General features: G+C 42.3%; 1 protein-coding gene across 8 annotated transcripts in view; it reads right to left on the bottom strand.

The window, feature by feature from the left end:
* The window catches only part of OSBPL10 (oxysterol binding protein like 10), a 321,796-nt gene that overhangs the window by 285,567 nt on the left and 16,185 nt on the right, over window positions 1–20,044 (bottom strand). The window contains exon 1 of one of the 8 annotated variants that reach the window (XM_067005846.1): window positions 12,361–12,382. The exons of the other annotated variants lie outside the window; for them this stretch is intronic. Within the exon in view, the coding sequence (XP_066861947.1) occupies window positions 12,361–12,365 (5 nt within the window). The 5' untranslated portion in view covers window positions 12,366–12,382. Of the gene's footprint in view, window positions 1–12,360; window positions 12,383–20,044 lie in introns of those variants that run through there. 8 annotated transcript variants of the gene reach the window in all.

Genomic DNA, 20,044 nt, shown 5'->3' with positions numbered 1-20,044 from the left:
CAGTGGTAACAGCACTGACAGCTGCACTGAATCCCAGTCACTGAATTCTCCCAATAGCTCTGGAGTCTTCCACACTCAGTCCTTCTCCCTCTGTTCTTTGCACTTCAAGAATCTATCTACCCACCAGAGTTTTAGTCATCACCTCTATGCAAACACCCCTGGTCACAAATATTGCAAAGTTCAGCACTATCCAACAGTCTTCAAGCCCACCTGCCTTCCTGCTCTGCAGAGGTGAGAAAGCTAGATGCTCCCTTCACCGACTCTCTTGCAGCTAGATTCTTACAAGCAGATGCACCCACGCAAAATTTGAAAGGCAGAGGGGAACAACAGTAGGCAGCAGCCACAGGCTGGGAGATCAGAACTTTCAGCAAGACAGGACAGGTGGAGGCGTGTTTGATGTCTTGGAGCAGCTGTGCGGAGGGTTTAGTGTTCTGCCTCTACTGTCACAGGTACTGGGGTGGAAGTGAATTAGAACCATGTTATGGTTGCGGTTTGGTTGGAGACAAGCTGTGTCATTGCTGAACGTGTAGCACTGAAGCTTGGTTCTCCCAGAAATACTGTCTAATTAAAACTGTCTAATAAATTTCCTGCTGCTTAGATGGCTTAGAAGGAATCTACTGTCTGCAACGAAGATCCTAACTCTGCTTCTGAGCAGCTCTGAGACAGTCTCCCAAGTTACAAGCCTACACAACTGCCTGCCAGACAATAAAGCTCCCTAGTACAGGACATAAGCTTCCCACCTTCCATGTTGGAGGGAGGGCAGGAGAGGACAAGAGGAACAGGGAGAACATATTACAGTCTGTCAGCTTCTAGGAATATACACACGGTCTCCCAGAAAAGCAAACCTAGAACAGCCTTTCAAATATCCAAGGTAATAGCAACAAGAGAGCACATAAAAAATGAGGGCCTTTCAAGGACCTCTGCCTCACACCCTAGACTAGGATTTCGAATAAAGCAGGTCACTCCTGGAGGCCACTTCAGGTAAGAATAATCTCATTCAAAAGTCATGTTGGCATGGTGATTTGAGAACAGCCTAATGATGTACAAAGGCATGACTGTTTTTTGTTTGTTTGTTTGTTTTTTGCGGTACACGGGCCTCTCACTGTCGCGGCCTCTCCCATTGCGGAGCACAGGCTCCGGACATGCAGGCTCAGCAGCCATGGCTCACAGGCCCAGCCGCTCCATGGCATGTGGGATCCTCCCGGACGGGGGCACGAACCCGTGTCCCTTGCATCGGCAGGTGGACTCTCAACCACTGTGCCACCAGGGAAGCCCATCATGACTATTTTTTTTTTTTTTTCAGCATGACTGTTTTTTAACTACCACAACTTACACAGAAATAAATATTTTTGTTCCCTCCAATGAAAGACCCTCAGGGGATCCTGGCTTATTGTCATTACCCATAACCTTTAGGTCCTTTGAGACAAATCCATCCGCTCTGAGCATGGTTATGAAATTGGGAAATAGCAGAAAGCAAGTCAGAGCCATTTTTAGTCAAAAATGAGGTAAGACCACAAAGTGGGCAGACTTCTTTTCTGCGATGGCTTGTACTTGTTCTGAAGGCAATCCCAAAAAAGTAGCTTTCAAAATAATTTGAGCGATGTTGTAAAAAGGACTCTTGTCATTCTTGGAGATGCATATATTTGGGAATTCCTGTTCAGGAAAATACACCATTAGGGTCACTTCATATACTGTGAGACTGAAGTGTGGTCATTTGTTTCTTGGTTTATTGTGTGTGCACCAACCAAGAAGAAAGAAAAAAATTTTAATCTGCCGTGGTCTAGCCTCTGTGGTCATTGGCAAAGGTGCAGGAAGGCTCATGGCGCCATGAAAGCTGGGGACCCCAAAGTTAACTTAGAGTGACAGTGTGACTTTGGCACTGAATAGCCATTTACCTGATTCACTTTAGTCCTGGCCTGATTTCTTCCAATAGTTGGCCCTCTGGCTATTGCTCTTTTACAGGGCTTAAGTAAAGAGTGAATTATAACTCTTTTATTGAAAAAGTCAAAAAACAGAAAATGACACTGCTCCTCACAAATCAGTCCTTAAAATATCTTCTCCACCAAAATTCATTTATACCTTTCAGGCTTTACTAGATCTCAATGTACAAACACCTGTCAGATATGCAGGTGCATTTTGCTCTTGAATAAAACCAACTGGCATGCACACACATCAAGGCTTTGCAAAAGTAAAAGTACAAAATGACAGGACTCAAAAGAAATGTACAAAAATGAAAATACAGTTGTATGATCCCAACAGCAGTGAGATTAGGGGAAAATTTTTCCTGGAAGAAGCCTTTTTTGTGATAATAACTGAGAAGTTATTGAAAAAAAATACAAAAGCATCTTCCCCACCACAGATGCTAAATCTCTACTGAGATGTTTATGTCCCAAGTACTGTATTCTCTCCTCCATCACCCACAGAAGCCAAGGGCGCTTCAGCCTTGTTTTCCAAAAAGCTGCTAAACCAGAGATAAGCAAACAATGGCCTATGGGCCAAATCCAGCCCACCACTTGTTTTTTGTAAATAAAGTTTTATTGGAACACAGCCATGCCTGTTTGTTTACATACTGTCCATGGCTGCTTTCATGCTACAACAGCAGAGTTGAAATTACTTACTATCTGACCCGTTACAGAAAGTTTGCCAACTCCTACACCTAAACAGAGGAAGAGCCACTGCAGCACATGGAAAGCTCACTAGTGCACCATGGGAAGTGTCCCCCAAAGGTCAAACACCATCTCTAGGGAGCCAGGGTGTGGTCCAAAAGAGCAGTTCTTCAATAATGCAGGAGTGTGCAAGAAAAACAAACATGTCACATCTGCCAACATGCCAAGGTCCAGGATAGAGCCACTGCCAAGCAACTAAAGAATGCTCTGTCCTAAGACCTGCTAGGAAATATCAGTCCCCAGGGAAGTCTCAAATGTTTAATGCAACCTAATCAGATTTAGCTAGGTACCTTCCAGAATTCAGAAGTGCACCTTCTATTTCAGCATCACCAGAAAAAGTGCAGTATCTACTGACAGATTCAAAGCAGTCCTAAAGACTGGTTCTTTTTTTTTTTTTTTTTTTTTTTTTTTTTTTGCGGTACACGGGCTTCTCACTGTCGCGGCCTCTCCCGTTGAGGAGCACAGGCTCTGGACGCACAGGCTCAGTGGCCATGGCTCACGGGCCCAGCCGCTCTGTGGCATGTGGGATCTTTCCGGACCGGGGCACGAACCCGTGTCCCCTGCATCGGCAGGCGGACTCTCAACCACTGCGCCACCAGGGAAGCCCAAGACTGGTTCTTTATTCATAATTTGGAAAATAAAATAAAAGCAACATTGGCTACGGAAAGCTACTATTAAGCCTAGTTCTGGACTTCCCTGGTGGCGCAGTGCTTAAGAATCTGCCTGTCAATGAAGAGGACACGGGTTCGAGCCCTGGTCCGGGAAGATCCCACATGCTGCGGAGCAACTAAGCCCATGCACCACAACTACTGAGCCTGCACTCTAGAGCCCGCGAGCTACAACTACTGAGCCCATGTGTCACAACTACTGAAGCCTGCGCGCCTAAAGAGTGCTCCACAACGTGAAGCCACCGCAATGAGAAGCCTGCGCACCACAACAAAGAGTAGCCCCCGCTTGCCTCAACTACAGAAAAGCCCGCATGCAGCAATGAAGACCCAACGCAGCCAAACATTAATTCATTAATTAACTCGTTAATTAAAAGTTAAAAGAAAACAGTTCTCTTTGCAATATAGGGACTCGCAGGCAGTCCAGTGGTTAGGACTCCGCACTTTCACTGTCAAGGGCCCAGCTTCAATCCCTGGTTGGGGAACTAAGATCCCACAAACGCTACGGCCAAAAAAAAAAAAGTGACTTATTCTTTGCGATGTATTAGAGGAAATTAGCATCAGACTCAGAGATAAGATATCCCCAACACGATCTTTTAATACCCCAGGAACACAGGGTTCAAGAATAGCTCTCTGCACGTTTTGAAATGCTTCTCCATCACTCAAAACAGCTAATAAACGAGAATGTGTAATGAATCTCAGGGCACTGGCCAGATAATGAGAAACCAGTGGGTATTCTTTGCTGTATAACAAAACCACAGGGCAGAAAGACCATATTTAGCATCACTCATCTGGAGTTTTTCCAAAATTGCCTGAGGAGCAGAGATCCAGTTTCTTGTTCTGACTCTGCCACAAAGTCAGAGTATAACTTTGAATTAAATGTCATCTCTTTGGGGCTGTTTCCTTACCTGTGAGATGAGGGCAAGTTCATCTGAGGGCCTTCGGAGTCCCAGAATAATTCCCTGAGAAGGAAAATGTCAGCCTACTCCTGCCTTTTACTGTTAAGCAATTTTTATTTATTTTGGAAAATGCTTCCAGAAAAAGAATAGAGGTAAAACGTCAGGATTATTCCTGAGTTGTAACATGTGGTCATAGGGTTACTTACAATCAAGTTCTCTCCAATGCTGAGAATGAAAAAGTTGCCTAGCAGTTAAGAAATATAAAACCCTCCCTCCTGGGGTCTGATGTATTCTGTTGTAAAATGGTTCTTCCAAACTCCCTGGCACAGAGAGAACCATCTTAGTGCCATGCTGAATGTTTAAAAAATTACGTACAAAAAAGCTTCCAGGGCTTCCCTAGTGGCGCAGTGGTTGAGAGTCCCACACGGGTTCGTGCCCTGGTCTGGGAGGATCCCACATGCCGCGGAGCAGTTGGGCCCGTGAGCCATGGCTGCTGAGCCTGTGCGTCCGGAGCCTGTGCTCCGCAACGGGAGAGGCCACAACAGTGAGAGGCCCGCGTATGGCAAAAAAAAAAAAAAAAAAAAAAAAAAAAAGCTTCCACGAGCAACAAACAGCTCAAGACCCAGGGCAAACGGGGAGCCTCAGAGGTCCCTTCCGTTTTTTTAACTTTTTTGGTGGTGGGGACAGCGCGCCCCCACAGCAAGTGGGATCTTAGTTCTCCAACCAGCGCCCCCTACAGTGGAAGTGCGGAGTCTTAACCACTGGACCGCCAGGGAAGTCCCGGAGCTCCCTTCCTGAACTTTTTGGGTTTTATCGACCTAACTAAAGCACCCTTCCCCTGTGGCCCAGGATGCCAGAGGTACCACATAAAGTAAGGCTGGCACCAGCCACACCCCACTTGTCATTCAGACCCTCAGTTACACTCACCAAGTTCAACAACGTGAAGTAAAAATTTTTTTCCACTTTTATTACAGTAAAATTTACAATGTTGTGTTAGTTTCAGGGGCGCACCAAAGTGATTGTTTTATATATATATGTTTATATACATATACATTCTTTTTCAGATTCTTTTCCATTATAGTTTAAGATATTGAATATAGTTCCCTGTGCTATACAGTAGGTCCTTGTTGGTTATCTATTTTATATATAATAATGTGTATCTGTTAATCCCAAACTCCTAATTTATCCCACCCTACACTTTCCTCTTTGGTAACCATAACTTTGTTTTCTATGTATGTGGGTCTATTAACATGATGTAAAATTAAACAAATCAAAACCCTGCATGCACATTCAGGATAACAAAAGCATGTGCATCGATTCGGATTATAAAGACTATGGAAATGAGGTGCAACGGGGAAACCAGTTTAAATATTCTGTTGTCTGGTCAAATTTCTAACTCAGATCCCATTGACCTAAATGAGACAGCAAGGCTAGAATGGACACCAGAAGGTTTCAAGCTAGTGTACATAATGCTCCCCCCACAACTTAAAACTATCCAGGTTCTGAGTGAGAATGGGAGTTCCTTTTGCAGCTCTGTCTCCCCTTTCATCGGCTCAGAAACCAAATGAGTGGCTCTGAACCTTCCTGACTTCCTGGAAACTGCCACAAGAGACTGCGTGACCACCTCTCTCCCCCTTTCAAGGGCATCAGTCACGTGTCATACACACACACACGCATGCACGCCATAGCTCATAAATGCCCAGGTGCCTCTTTCTGCTAATGTCTCATCAAGAAATCGGAGCTGTATTTTTTATTTGCCAGAGCTGTTTTAGAACCTCCATGTAGAACTCACCCCCAAAAGAATACTTCTAAGCAAGTCTACAACAAACCGAAATCTGAAGCTGTGCCAATCACTTGTTGGCTCAAACATCAAATACTGAAGACCTACCAGGCAAACACGAACCCCGTGGCTGCCTTCTTGGCATGACTTTGTCACGAGCCACCAAACAAGGTGTAGGAGAACCCAAGTGCCAGGGAGGCTCCGGGAGAAAAGTTACCCCGGAAAATTCAGAAGGCTAGCAACTCTCCACTTTATAATTTAAAATATAAGAAGAGAGGCTGGGGGCATGCACATGGGGTACATGGGAACTCTGTAGTTCCACTCAATTTTGCTATGAGCCTAAAACGGCTCTAAAAAGAGTCTATTTTTAAAGAGAGATAGAGATCATTATTAATGTCTTTTGTTTTCTCTGTAGCCTTTTCTGAATTTTCCAAGTTTTTTATAAGGAACATGAAATAATACCTTTACAACTAGAAAACTAAGTCATTAAAACAGAGAATGACCCCCCTTTTTTGTATTAAAAAAAGACACAAAAGTTACTCAACTATACACTGAAAACAGGTACAGTTTTCTGTTAATTATTTCACCACAAGGTTAATTTTAAGAATTTTTTTTTTTGTGGTACGCGGGCCTCTCACTGCTGTGGCCTCTCCCGTTGCGGAGCACAGGCTCCGGACGCACAGGCTCAGCGGCCATGGCTCATGGGCCCAGCCACTCGGCGGCATGTGGGATCCTCCCGGACCGGGGCGCAAACCCGCATGCCCTGCATCGGCAGGCGGACTCTCAACCACTGCGCCACCAGGGAAGCCCTTTAAGAAGTATTTTTAAAAGCCTTAGAAATCTTACTTTTCACTTTATTTTTTTTAATTAATTACTTTATTTATTTATTATTTATTTTTGGTTGTGTTGGGTCTGTTGCTGCGCGGGCTTTCTTTAGTTGCAGCAAGCGGGGGCTACTCTTCGTTGCGGTGCGCGAGCTTCTAATTGCGGTGGCTTCCCTTGTTGCGGAGCACGGGCTCTAGGCAAGCGGGCTCAGTAGTTGTGGCTTGCGGGCTCTAGAGCACAGGGTCAGTAGTTGTGGCACACAGGCTTAGTTGCTCCGTAGCATGTGGAATCTTCGCAGCCCATGACTCGAACCCATGTCCCCTGCATTGGCAGGTGGATTCTTAACCTCTGCACCATCAGGGAAGTCCCACATTTCACTTTAAACAGTATATATTATAGTGTATGTTATAATCTTTTTAAAAATTTTTATTGCAATATAGTTGATGTACAATATTACATAAGTTACAGGTGTACAATATAGTGATTCACAATTTTTAAAGGTTATACTCCATTTATAGTGATTATAAAATATTGGCTGTATTCCCTGTGTTGTACAATATATCCTTGTAGCTTATTTTATACATAATAGTTTATAACCTCTTAATCCCCTACCCTCTATTGCCCCTCCCGATGTATGTCATAATCTTTAGGGAAAGTTAATTTGTGTAAACTAGCAATAGATGTTCCTGTTAAAATTTGTCTTTCTTTTTTTTTTGGCGGTACGCAGGCCTCTCACTGTTGTGGCCCCTCCCGTTGCGGAGCACAGGCTCCGGACGCGCAGGCTCAGCGGCCATGGCTCACGGTCCACGGCACGTGGGATCTTCCCGGACCGGGGCACGAACCCGTGTCCCCTGCATCGGCAGGCGGACTCTCAACCACTGCGCCACCAGGGAAGCCCCCCTGTGTTTCCTTTCAAGATAATTAATTAAAGTAAGTTCTCTAATTTTGGTGCCACCAATTTTAGATTTGGGGTCCCATAGCTTACTGTCACCAAAGGTAACAATTATAATTCTGTAGAATAAATGGTTTGCTAAGCAAATAATAATAATAAAAGTTATTGCATAATGGATACAGAGTTTCTCTTTAGGAGGATGAAAAAGTTCTAGAGATGGAGAATGGTGATGGCTTCCCAACAGTGTGAGTATACTTAATGCCACTGAACTGTCCTCTTCAAAATGGTTAAAATGGTACAGTTTATGTTATGTATATTTTACCATAATAAAAGGAACTTTAGGTTCCACCTAAACACAGTTTTCTGGAGACTCCATACTTTTTAAACAGGAACCAACACAGGAAGAATGTCACAAATGCTCTGCTGGGTGCCTCGTGTACTTTACCAGCAAGAAGTCTAAAATTAGGGTTTCAGTCTCTTCCATTACACTAGTCGTTAATACAAGGTCCCTGAAACAAAATTTGTCATTTGGTGATTTTCACAAAGACCACAGAGACACAGAGAGGTGTGTCTGGGGAAACACACCCAAACCTGCAAAGCCTACTCTGAAATCACTGCTACTCTGATTCCATCCATTCTAACAAATATTTATTGAGAGCCGACTACAGCCTGGCACTGCGTCAGGACTTAGGGCAACACCTGCTCTCCTAGATCCTGCTTTCAGTCAAACTATTTCATTGATTTGTTGATTTCAAATAACATTACGGGTGGGCAGGGAAGGGATGAATTGGGAGTTTGGGATTAGCAGATGCAAACTATTATATATAGAATGGATAAACAACAAGGTCCTACTGTATAGCACAGGGAACTATATTCAATATCCTGCTATAAACCATAATGGAAAAGAATATGAAAAAGAATGTATATATATGTATAACTGAATCACTTTGCTATACAGCAGAAACTAAGACAACATTGTAAAAGAACTATACTTCAATTTAAAAATTAAAATTAAAAAAATAAACCATCAAATCAAATAATATTACAGGACACGGTGTGACTTATATGTCTCAAAGGAGCCATGTGTTTTCTTTTTTCCTTCTTATTTCTTTCTCTGTATACTCTGAAATGATTCAAACTTACAGAAGAGTTGCAAGAAGATTACAGAGAACTCCTTTATTGTTGAACCCATATTTAACAGTTACTTATGTTCTGGTATCTGCTTTATCCTGGCTCTGGCTCTCTTCCTCCCTTCTCCTGCCCTGCCCCTTCCTTTCCTCCCCTCTATCCCTCTATCCACACCCTGCCAGCTGCCTCCTCCTCCCCTTCCCTCTCCCTTTCTCCTTATAGACAGGTTTTCTGGAACCACTGTGAGGCACAGACATCTCCTTTTATTCCTAAACACTTCATTATGTATTTTCCAAGAATAAGAACCTTCTCTTATTTAACCACAGTACAATTATCAATTTCTGGCAGTTAACATTGATTCAATAGTATTACCTAATACATAGCCCATACTCAAAAGTTGCCAATTGTCCAAATAATGGGAAAAGGGGTGGTACCCAGATTTTAGAATACTGATTTGAAGGCTCCTTCCTCAGCCACCCAATGGACTGACAGCCCTCCAGGAGACCTGGTTTACTTCCCACAGGACCTTTCCTAAAGGACTCCAGGCAGAAGGAAATTCTCCCTATTTTATAACTTCTCCCTGTGTTGATTAACAAAGGTCTCAACAACCACCTCACATTTAACCTGAATTCATGATATGACTTAATCTTATTTTCCTTTTGTTTTAGTCAGTGAAAATCTCTGGATAAAAATATTTTCTTGTAATAAAATTCTGAAGCATCACCCACCCCCACCAATTAGAAACTGTTCAAAGCCCAGTAGCCCTTCTGCTTGGCACCTCTCAGCAACTTCAATTTAAAGCAGTATTTCTCAACCTTTTTTATCATCATCAGTTTCCTAGGAAGCCTTTTCAGACAAATTTCCTTAAGCATCCCTCCAATGAAATTAATACAAGAGATAGACTGTTCATCTATTCATGTACTCTACCTATATCTGCACTTTATATATTAAAAAGTGAGACATTTTCACCACCACCACCACCCCAGGAACCATTTTTTATCACCCCCATTTTTAGAATGCATTGTCTAAGGTCATTCACAAGCTAGGGTGGGGAGAAAAAGGAGAGAGAGATCAAGGTGTTACCTGTGTGAGACAAGACCCCAGTCCAGCCCAGGATCCTCAGAGCCGAAGGATCAGAGCTCTAATGGCCCCTCTTCTACAGATGTGGTCTAGGGTTTACCCCGGCCCCATAACAGGCTCAAAATACTACAGAAGACTTTGCATATTCAAAGCTGGAATGGAAGTCTTAGGGAGATAAAGGAAAATCCCCCTCTTGTAAAGGGGATGGATGAACCTAGATTGTCTAAAGGTTCCTTCCACAGATGTCTCCCTGGTGACTCAGTCTACTCGGCAGTCTTAACGGGGGAGCTGTGGTCTCAGAACCTCTTTGGAGGCCATTTATCCACTCATTAGAACCAATGCATACACACACACACACACACACACACACACACACACACACACACACACACACACACATTTTCTTTTTCTGGCTGTGCCGCAAGGCTTGCAGGGTTGAACCCAATATATTTACATTAAGCCTGAATTGGAGTCCCCTAAATTGTCTGAAAAAGTATCTCCAGGGACTTCCCTGGCAGTCCAGTGGTTAGGACTCTGCCCTTCCACTGCAAGGTACATGGGTTCAATCCCTGGTCAGGGAACTAAGATCCCACATGCCCCAAGGCCAAAAAAAAAAAAAAAAAAAAGTATCTCCAGGTGGCTCTAAAACTGATTTTTTAGGGCTTCCCTGGTGGCGCGGTGGTTGAGGGTCCGCCTGCGGATGCAGGGAGCGCGGGTTTGTGCCCCGGTCCGGGAGGATCCCACGTGCCGCGGAGCGGCTGGGCCCGTGAGCCATGGCCGCTGGGCCTGCGCGTCCGGAGCCTCTGCTTCGCAACGGGAGAGGCCACAACAGTGAGAGGCCCGCATATCACAAAAAAAAATAAATAAATAAAAAAATAATAATAATAAAACTGATTTTTTAGATATTTACCAAAAATAATGGCAAGTGCCAGATAGTCAGGGAGAGGACCTCATAAAATAAGATTAACAGCACCCCACCCTGTAATATTTGTGTGCTTTCCAAAAATATGAACAAATATCAAGTTCTCGTGACTTTATGTAGGTGATATTCAGGAAAATTAAATATACAAATAAGACAGTCTGTGAAAGAACACAAATTCAGGGTAAATTTTGAATACGTACGACATTGTAAGCAGGGGTTGTGCTTTCTTTCTAGAACACAGCTCTAAAATTATAAAATAAAGATTTTTTAAAATCAATCAGTATATAGAAGAACTGAAAAATATCAACAAGAACTGGATCTAATTGACATTTACAGAACAATTCTCCCAATGACAAAGAATACATATTATTTTCAAGTATATATATGGAACATTCACCATGATAGAACATAACCAAGGTAATAAAACAACCCATAAAAAAATTTAAAAGCTGAAATGATAACGAAGTATGTTCTCTGACCATAATGAAATTAAACTAGAAATGAGTAACAGAAAGATAACAGGAAAACCTTCAAACACTTGGAAATTAACACACTTCTAAATAATCCATGAGTCAAAGAGAAAGATTCAAGGGAAACTAGAAAATACTTTGAACTGAACTAAAATTAAAATACTACATATCAAAACTTGTGAAAGCAACTAAAACAGTGCTTCAAGGGAAACTTATAGCATTAAATATTTACATTAGAAAAGATGAAATAATTTAATAAATTAAGTTTCTACTTGAAGAAACTAAAAAAAGAAGAAACTAAACATAAATAGCAGAAGTGAAAGAATTAAAAAGATTAGAGCAGAAGTAAAAAAAATTAAAAATAGAAAACAGTAAAGACCACCAGTGAAACAAAAAGCTGGTTCTTAGTAAGATCAATAAATTGATAAATCTCTAGCAAGACTGTCAAAGATGCAATTACCAAATATCAGGAAAAGGAAAAAGGGAATATCACTATAGACTTCAAATATTGAAAGGATTATTAGGGAATAATACAAGCAACTCTACACACCCTATAAATTCAACAGTTTATAAGAAATGAACCAATTCCTCAAACAGCATTTAATACCAAAACATACCCAAGATGAAACAGATAATCTGAATAGCTTTACAACTATTTTAAAATTAAATCTGTAGTTAAAAACCATTCCAAAAAAGAAATCTCCAGGCCAGATGGTTTCCCTGGTGATTTCTACCAAATATTTAAAGAAGAAATAACACCAACTCTACACAATTTCTTCCAGAAAATATAACAAGAAGGATACTTCCCAACTCATTTTAAGGCCAGCATTACCCTGATACCAAAACCAGACAAAGACGGTATTAGAAAACTACAAACAAATCTTTCATAAACATAGATGCAAGAGTCCTTAACAAAATATTAGCAAATTGCATCCAGCAACATAAATAAAGAATAATACACTATAACCAAGTGAGGTTTATCCCAGGATAGCAAGGCTGCTTCACAATTCAAAAAGCAATCAGTGTAACCTACCACATTAATAGTTGAAAGCAGCAATCAGAAAAGGGCCAGACAGTAACCATTTCAGTCTTTGCTGGCCTCAAGGTCTCTGCAGCAACTACTCAACTTTGTCACTGTAGAGTGAAAACAGACATAGGCAATATGTAAACAAATGGGCATGACTGTGTTTCAGTAACACTTTATTTACAAAAGCAGGTAGAAGACCCTTTCAAAATAAAAAACACTCAACAAACTGGGAATAGAAGGAAGCTACCTAAGCAAAATAAAGGCCATTTATGAAAAGTCCACAGCTAACATACTCAATGGCAAAGACAGAAAGCTTTTCCTCTAAGATCAGGAACAAAGCAAGGATGCCCACTCTCACCATTTCTATTCAACATAGTATTAGAAGTCCTAGACAGAGCAATTAGGCAAGAAAAAGAAATAAAAGGCATCCAAACTGGAATGGAAGAAATAAAATTATCTCTGCAAATGACATGTATAGAAACCCCTAAAGAAGGACTTCCCTGGTGGTCCAGTGGTTAAGAATCCACCTGACAATGCAGGGGATGCCAGTTCAATCCCTGGTCGGGAAACTAAGATCCCACATGCCACAGGACAACTGAGCCCGTGTGCCATAGCTACAGAGCCCACGTACTCTGGAACCCGAGCACCGCAACTACTGAGATGGCACACCACAACTAGAGAGCCCGTGCACCACAACTAATGAGCCTGCGCACCACAACTAGAGAGAAGCCCACTCACTGCAATGAAAAGCCCACGCGCCACTACAAAAGATCCTGCATGTCACAACTAAGACCCAACACAGCCAAAAAATAAATAAATATTTCCTAAATAAAGAAACCCCTAGGGCTTACCTCATGGCAGGGTGGTTAGGAATCCACCTGCCAATGCAGGGGACACAGGTTCAAGCTCTGGTCCAGGAGGATCTCACATGCCGTGGAGCAACTAAGCCCACGTGCCACAACTACTGAGCCTGCGCTCTAGAGCCCAGGAGCCACAACTACTGAGCCTGCATGCCACAACTACTGAAGCCCACACACCTAGAGCCCCTGCTCCGCAACAAAAGAAGCCACCGCAGCAAGAGGTCCATGCACCGCAACAAGGAGTAGCCCCCACTTGCCACAACTAGAGAAAGCCTGCATACGGCAACAAAGACCCAACACAGCCAAAAATAAATAAATAAAATTAATTAATTTTTTTAAAAAAGAAACCCCTAAAGATTCCACAAAAATTTTAAAAACCTGTCAAAACTAATAAAGGAATTCAGCAAAGTTACAGGATACAAAATCAACACCCACAAAAAAAGTTTTGTTTTTATACACTAAAAATGAACAATCCAAAAAAGAAATTAAGAAAACAATTCTACTTACAATAGCATCAAAAAGAATAAAATACTTAAGAATAAACCTAATCTACTATATTCAATATCTTATAATAATCTATAATGGAAAAAAAGCTGAAAAAATATATATATGTGGTGTGTAACTGAATCACTTTGCTGTACACCTGAAACTAACACAATATTGTAAATCAATTATACCTCAATAAAAAAAAAACAATAGGGCTTCCCTGGTGGCGCAGTGGTTGAGAGTCCGCCTGCCAATGCAGGGGTCACGGGTTCGTGCCCCGGTCTGGGAGGATCCCATGTGCCGCGGAGCAGCCGGGCCCATGAGCCATGGCCGCTGAGCCTGCGCGTCTAGAGCCTGTGCTCCGCAACGGGAGAGGCCACGGCAGTGAGAGGCCCATGTACCACAAAAAAATAAATAAATAAATAAAAATAAACCTAATTGAAGAGGTGACTTATACACTAAAAACTACAACACATTTATGAAAGAAATTAAAGAAGACATAAATATATGGAAAGCCATCCCACATGTCTTTGGATTGAAAGACTAAGACATCCTGGGACTTCCCTGGTGGTCCAGTGGTAAAGAATCTGCCTTCCAATGCAGGGTACATGGGTTCAATCCCTGCTTGGGAAACTAAGATCCCACATGCCGTGGGGCAACTAAGCCCGCAGGCCACAACTACTAAGCTCATGCGCCTTAACTAGAGAGCCCACGAGCTCTGGACCCCATGTGCCACAACTAGCGAGAGAAAACCCACATGTCACAACTAGAGAGAAGCCCGTGCACTGCAACAAAAGATCCCGCATGCCTCAACGAAGATCCCGCATGCTGCAACTAACACACGGCACAATCAAAAAATAAAAAATAAATTAAAAAGATGTCCATACTACCCAAAGGGATCTACAGATTCAATGCAATCCCTAGCAAAATCTCAGTGGCAGTTTTTGCAGAAACAGAAAATTCATCCTAAAATTCATATGGACTCTTGAGGGACCCCGAATAGCCAAATAATTTTGAAAAAGAAAAACAAAGTTGAAGGACTCGCACTTCTGATTTCAAAACATATTACAAAGCTATAGTAATCAAAACAGTGTGGTGCTGGCACAAAGAAAGTGGATCAATGAAGTAGAACAGAGAGCCCATACAGTATGTCGTTCTGTATATGATCATATGATCTTTAACAAAGGTGTCAAAATTACTCAGTAGGAAAAGGAGAATCTCTTCAACAAATGGTGTTAAGAAAATTGGATATCCACATGCAAAAGAATGAAGCTAGGCACATACTTACACTATATGCAAAAATTAACCCAAAATTAGATTAAATATCTAAACATAAGACCTAAAACTATAAAACTCCAGAAGACGACATAGGAGAATAGCTTCATGACATTGGACTTGGCAATGATTTCTTGAATATGACACCAAAAGCATAGGCAACAAAAGCAAAAACAGACAAATGGGACAACGTCCAATTTTAAAGCTTTTGTGCATCAAAGGACACAATCAACAGAGTGGAAAGGTAGCCAAAGGAATGGGAGAAAATATCTGAACCACTTCCTGTCCAAAGTCTTCATCTACAGTCCCTCAGTCAAGGCCACCAGCATGCCCAGAGCTGCTCCCAGAAGCTGGCCCATCGTCACACAAAACTCCCAAGACACATTCCCTTTGCCCTTTTTAAAAAAAAATAAATTTATTTATTTTATTTATTTATTTTTGGCTGTGTTGGGTCTTCGCTGCTGCACATGGGCTTTCTCTAGTTGCGGCGAGCGGGGGCTATTCTTCTTTGCGGTGCACGGGCTTCTCATTGTGGTGGCTTCTCTCATTGTGGAGCATGGGCTCTAGGCACGCAGGCTTCAATAGTTGCGGCACGCGGGCTCTGTAGTTGTGGCTCACAGGCTCTAGAGCACAGGCTCAGTAGTTGTGGAGCATGGGCTTAGTTGCTCCATGGCATATGGGATCTTCCCAGACCAGGGATTGAACCCGTGTCCCCTGCATTGGCAGGTGGATTCTTAACCACTGTGCCACCAGAAAAGCCCCCCCGTTGCCTTCTTTATTCAACAAATGTTTCACAGGTAATTTTCAAACAAGCATCACCATAATTCTAGATAACAGAATTTATAAGTTGTAGGTTTAAAAGTGATTATAAATGATAATTCATTCTAATTTTCCTATGCTGCAGTCAGAGAGAACAAGCAATATGCTTCTCACTTCATCTCATTTACAGATGAAAAAAAAAAGTTTGACATCCATATAAAATGAAACTAGACAGGGAAGGGATAAAAACACAAATCTCCAAGCCTTTGGTTGAATGGTCTTTCCATAAGCTGCAAATATGGTGGCATTACCTAGTTTAATGGACAGTTGCTCCCAGGCACTAACAATTCCCACCAGCTTCACTATAGCTAACGTCCGGAATTGTCTAAGAATCATTTTACCACACCTGGGGCATCTTCCAAACCAGAGTGGACAACGTAGGCAGGATGGCTGCCTCAGTCACCACTTGAGAAGATGAGAGGTTAAGGCAAACTGGGTAATTTTTATTAGATACATACTACATTGGGCCAGGAAGTATATATTGCATGCCCCACAGCCTTTTTTAAAAAATAAGCCAAATTTTTGCTAACTTTTTAACAAAGTTCCAAATTTACAGAGAAGTTACAAAGATACAAAGAACTATTTATTACTAAAGAACTATTAACATTCCACCACAGTTGCTTTATCGTTTTCTCTCGTTCTCTCTATATATACACACACATTTTTCCTGAACCACATGAGAGTAAGTTGTCAAAATAATGCCCCTTTACCCCCATATACTTCAGTGTACAAATATTAAAATCAAATAGTTAACATGGATACAGTACTATTAGTTATAGACTGCATACTGTCAATGTCATTTACAGAAAAAAATCACAAGTTATATTTGGTTGTTACAAAATGTACATTTTGAAGTGTTAAAAGGGAATTTACAGTTTCAAACTAAGAAAGCAAAAATAAAGACGGAAACAAAACAAAAAACACTAAAAATACCAATAACTGCTACAATGCTGGAAAGGAAAAGGAAGCAAGCCTTTAGATAAACAGAAATTCAGACAATTCCATGACACGGATAACTGCGATTTAGTTTCTTCCAAGTTAGGTAACGCTTTGCTTTTGTTCAAAAATGACTTCGCCCAGACTCAAACTTGATTTCACAAGTTTAGTCCTGTTTCTTTGACACAAAGATTTTCTAAAGTATCTTTATGTCAATTCTATCTTGTTCATCAATGGGAGGAAAAATATATAGAGTTTTGGCTTTTAATACTCTTCCTGAATTTCAGCTGACCCCAAAGGAATCATGAAAACTGACGTTTAACAATAAAAATTTCAGTTACAGGAAACTCCGGATTGACTAAGTGGCTACAATTAGTGTTACAATGCACTTCAGGCCAAGGTATCAAATGGAGACCTCACAAAAAGAAAAAGGCATACATTAGCCAGGCGAATAAAAATGACCACAAAGATTGTTGCTAGCACAGAAAGTGACAAAACATGAAATGCCACATATATAATAAGTATGCAACAATGCTCTCTCAACAACACTAGCAACACAAATTGCCTTTTGTCCTGTTCCACTTTTGGGGACCAATACATGAAATGAGTCAGCTGGAACAGGCACACAGAGAAGCTCTGTGCTGAGTGGTTAGCCAAAGGGGTCGGGAGGCCCATTTTTAAGGTTTTAGTAATAGGGTGGAACTCAGCTACACGAGAATCCCCAAAGCAAAATGGATTCAAACATGTGACCCCATTTTAGCCAAAGTCCACACTCTGAGCTTCATGACCTGGGAGTTCTCCACGTCAATCAAGATTCATCTGTCAGTGCTTCCAAAGAGTCACAGGGCCCCTCAGCCAGCCCTTGGAGCCCGAGTGAAGACAGGACAGGACAGTAAGAAAAGATATGACTAAGAACTACAGGAGGCAAGAGGCAAGGCTGTGAAAACTCTAAACATACAGCCCCAAAACAGTGCCTGTTTCTGACCAGGGAATACCCACCAAACATCATCTACTCACAGAAGGAAATTCTGCCCAGAGGAAGGCTACAAAATCACTAATTACAACACAGGGGCCCTTCTTGGGGAAGGCCAGGGCTGAAGAGAGAGTGACTGAGGGATAAAACAGAGCAATGATTACCTTGCAGTGGAATGAACTGCTGGATTACCCTGAGGCAAAGCCCTCAGTGATCTCATCTATAAAATGAGGGGGTGGAAGATCTCCAAATTCCTTCCAGGGTAATGGAAAGAAAACATGCTGCAGAGTCAGACAGATCCCGGCTCCACACCTGACTAACTGGACAACTTAGGTCACTCTATGCCTCAGTTTCTTCATCTGTAAAACAGAGACTCCACCTGCATCAGTTAGGGTTAGATTTGGCTGCAAATAGTGACTTAAAAAAATAAAGCTTATTCCCCCCATCATAGAAAAGTCCAGAAGATAGCAGCCCAGGATTTGTGAGGTGGCTCGGATCAACAAAGTCTTCAGAGGCATCTTCTGCCTTGATAGCCTTATCCCAGTCACCTAAAGACTCAAGATGACTGCTGGGGGACTTTCCTGGTGGTCCAGTGGGTAAGACTCCATGCTCCCAATGCAGGGGGCCCAGGTTCAATCCCTGGTCAGGGAACTAGATCCCACATGCATGCCATGACTAAGAAGCCCGCCCGCCACAACAAAGGACCACACATGCCGCAACTAAAGGAGCCGGCGAACCGCAACTAAGGAGCCTGCATGCTGCAACTAAGGAGTGCGCCTGCCACCACTAGACCCAGCACAACCAAATAAATAAAATAAATAAAATGAATATTTTTTTAAATGGAGGACCTCTCACGACTCCAGGAATCTATTAAAAAAAAAGACGACTGCTGGAATTCCAGCCATCACATCAGTATTCCAGTTTCAGCCACATGTCTATATTCCAATAAGGAAAAAGGGGGAAAGGTACAAAGAAGGTTCCAGGAAACTATATGACCACTCTGCTTGTAACCAGAATACAATCGCATGGCCATCCCTAGCTGTGAGGGGGGAATGAGGGGTGCAAATATAGTTATTATCTAGGACAAAGCACACATCCAGATTAAAACTGGGGTTCTATGATTATAGAAGAAGGGGAGACTGGATAAATCTGCAACACCTCTCATACCATGTTAAGGATTAAATTGTAAATGTAAAGTGTCCGATGCTCCCTGGGGCCCCAAATGCACCCCTTCCCCTCTGGCAGTGCTGACATTTTATGACCTGTGGTATCTGCGGCTTGAGATGTCCTTCGGGAAACAGACTTTTTCCAGCCTGGTCTATCTTTTACTGGCTAGTCTCTGGCCACAGCCCAGGTATGACCTGCATTCCAGCCATACCAAACTATCTTCCTCCTTCCATGCCTTCCAACCTTTGTACTCACAGAGCTTCTACCAGGGAAGCTCTCCCCAAGCCCTGGGCTGCACGATGAACCCCCTAGACATCCTAGGTCTCCCCTCACCTGACACTTCCCCTCTATCCCCACCAGGTAGGGCTCTCCCCAGGTACTTCCTCTCAAGTAGCATCACCCCCCCACCCCCACCCCGTATCATAAGTGCTTTCCATGGGCCACGCCCTGTTCTAAGCCCTTTACACGCAGCTTTGAAGCTGATCCCAACAATCCTATGACACAGACACTATAACACCCCCATTTTACAAATGAAGAAACCGAGGCACAGAGAGGTAAACTAGATGGTCCACGGCCACACAGGTTGTAAACAGCAGAACCAGGATGCAAGCACAGGCTGTTGGACTGCAGAATCCATACCCTTTGCCACTACATGAGGGGTCTGCATGTCATTTCAGACCAGGGATGGTCAAACCACAGCCCACAGGCTAAATCCAGCCCACCACCACCTGTTTCTGTAGATAAAGTTTTACTGGAACACAGACACACCCAGTTGTTTACAATGGGAGCGGTGAGGAGTTGCCATGGAGACCACAGAGCCCACAGAGCCAGATATTAACTGTCTGACCCTTTATAGGAAAAGTCGGCCACCCCTGTTTCAGGCTGTCAGCTCCATAAGGCAGGGCCTGCACTGTGTTCTTCTGACCCCCACAGCTCTCAGGGCATTTGTTTATTTGTTTTTAATTGCAGTATAGTTGGTTTACAATGTTGTATTAGTTTCTGGTGCACAGCAAAGTGATTCAGTTATACATATACATATTCATTTTCATATCCTTTTTTATTATGGTTTATTACAGAATATTGAATATAGTTCCCTGTGTTATACAGCAGGACCTCAATGTTTATCTATTTTATATATAATATTCAATAGTCTGTATCTGTTTATCTCAAACTC

The sequence above is a fragment of the Kogia breviceps genome, chromosome 10 (assembly GCF_026419965.1).
Source record: "Kogia breviceps isolate mKogBre1 chromosome 10, mKogBre1 haplotype 1, whole genome shotgun sequence".
NCBI lineage: Eukaryota > Metazoa > Chordata > Mammalia > Artiodactyla > Physeteridae > Kogia > Kogia breviceps.
The sequence above is the reverse complement of the archived record's forward strand: the minus strand, read 5'-3'. Positions and strand labels throughout refer to the sequence as shown.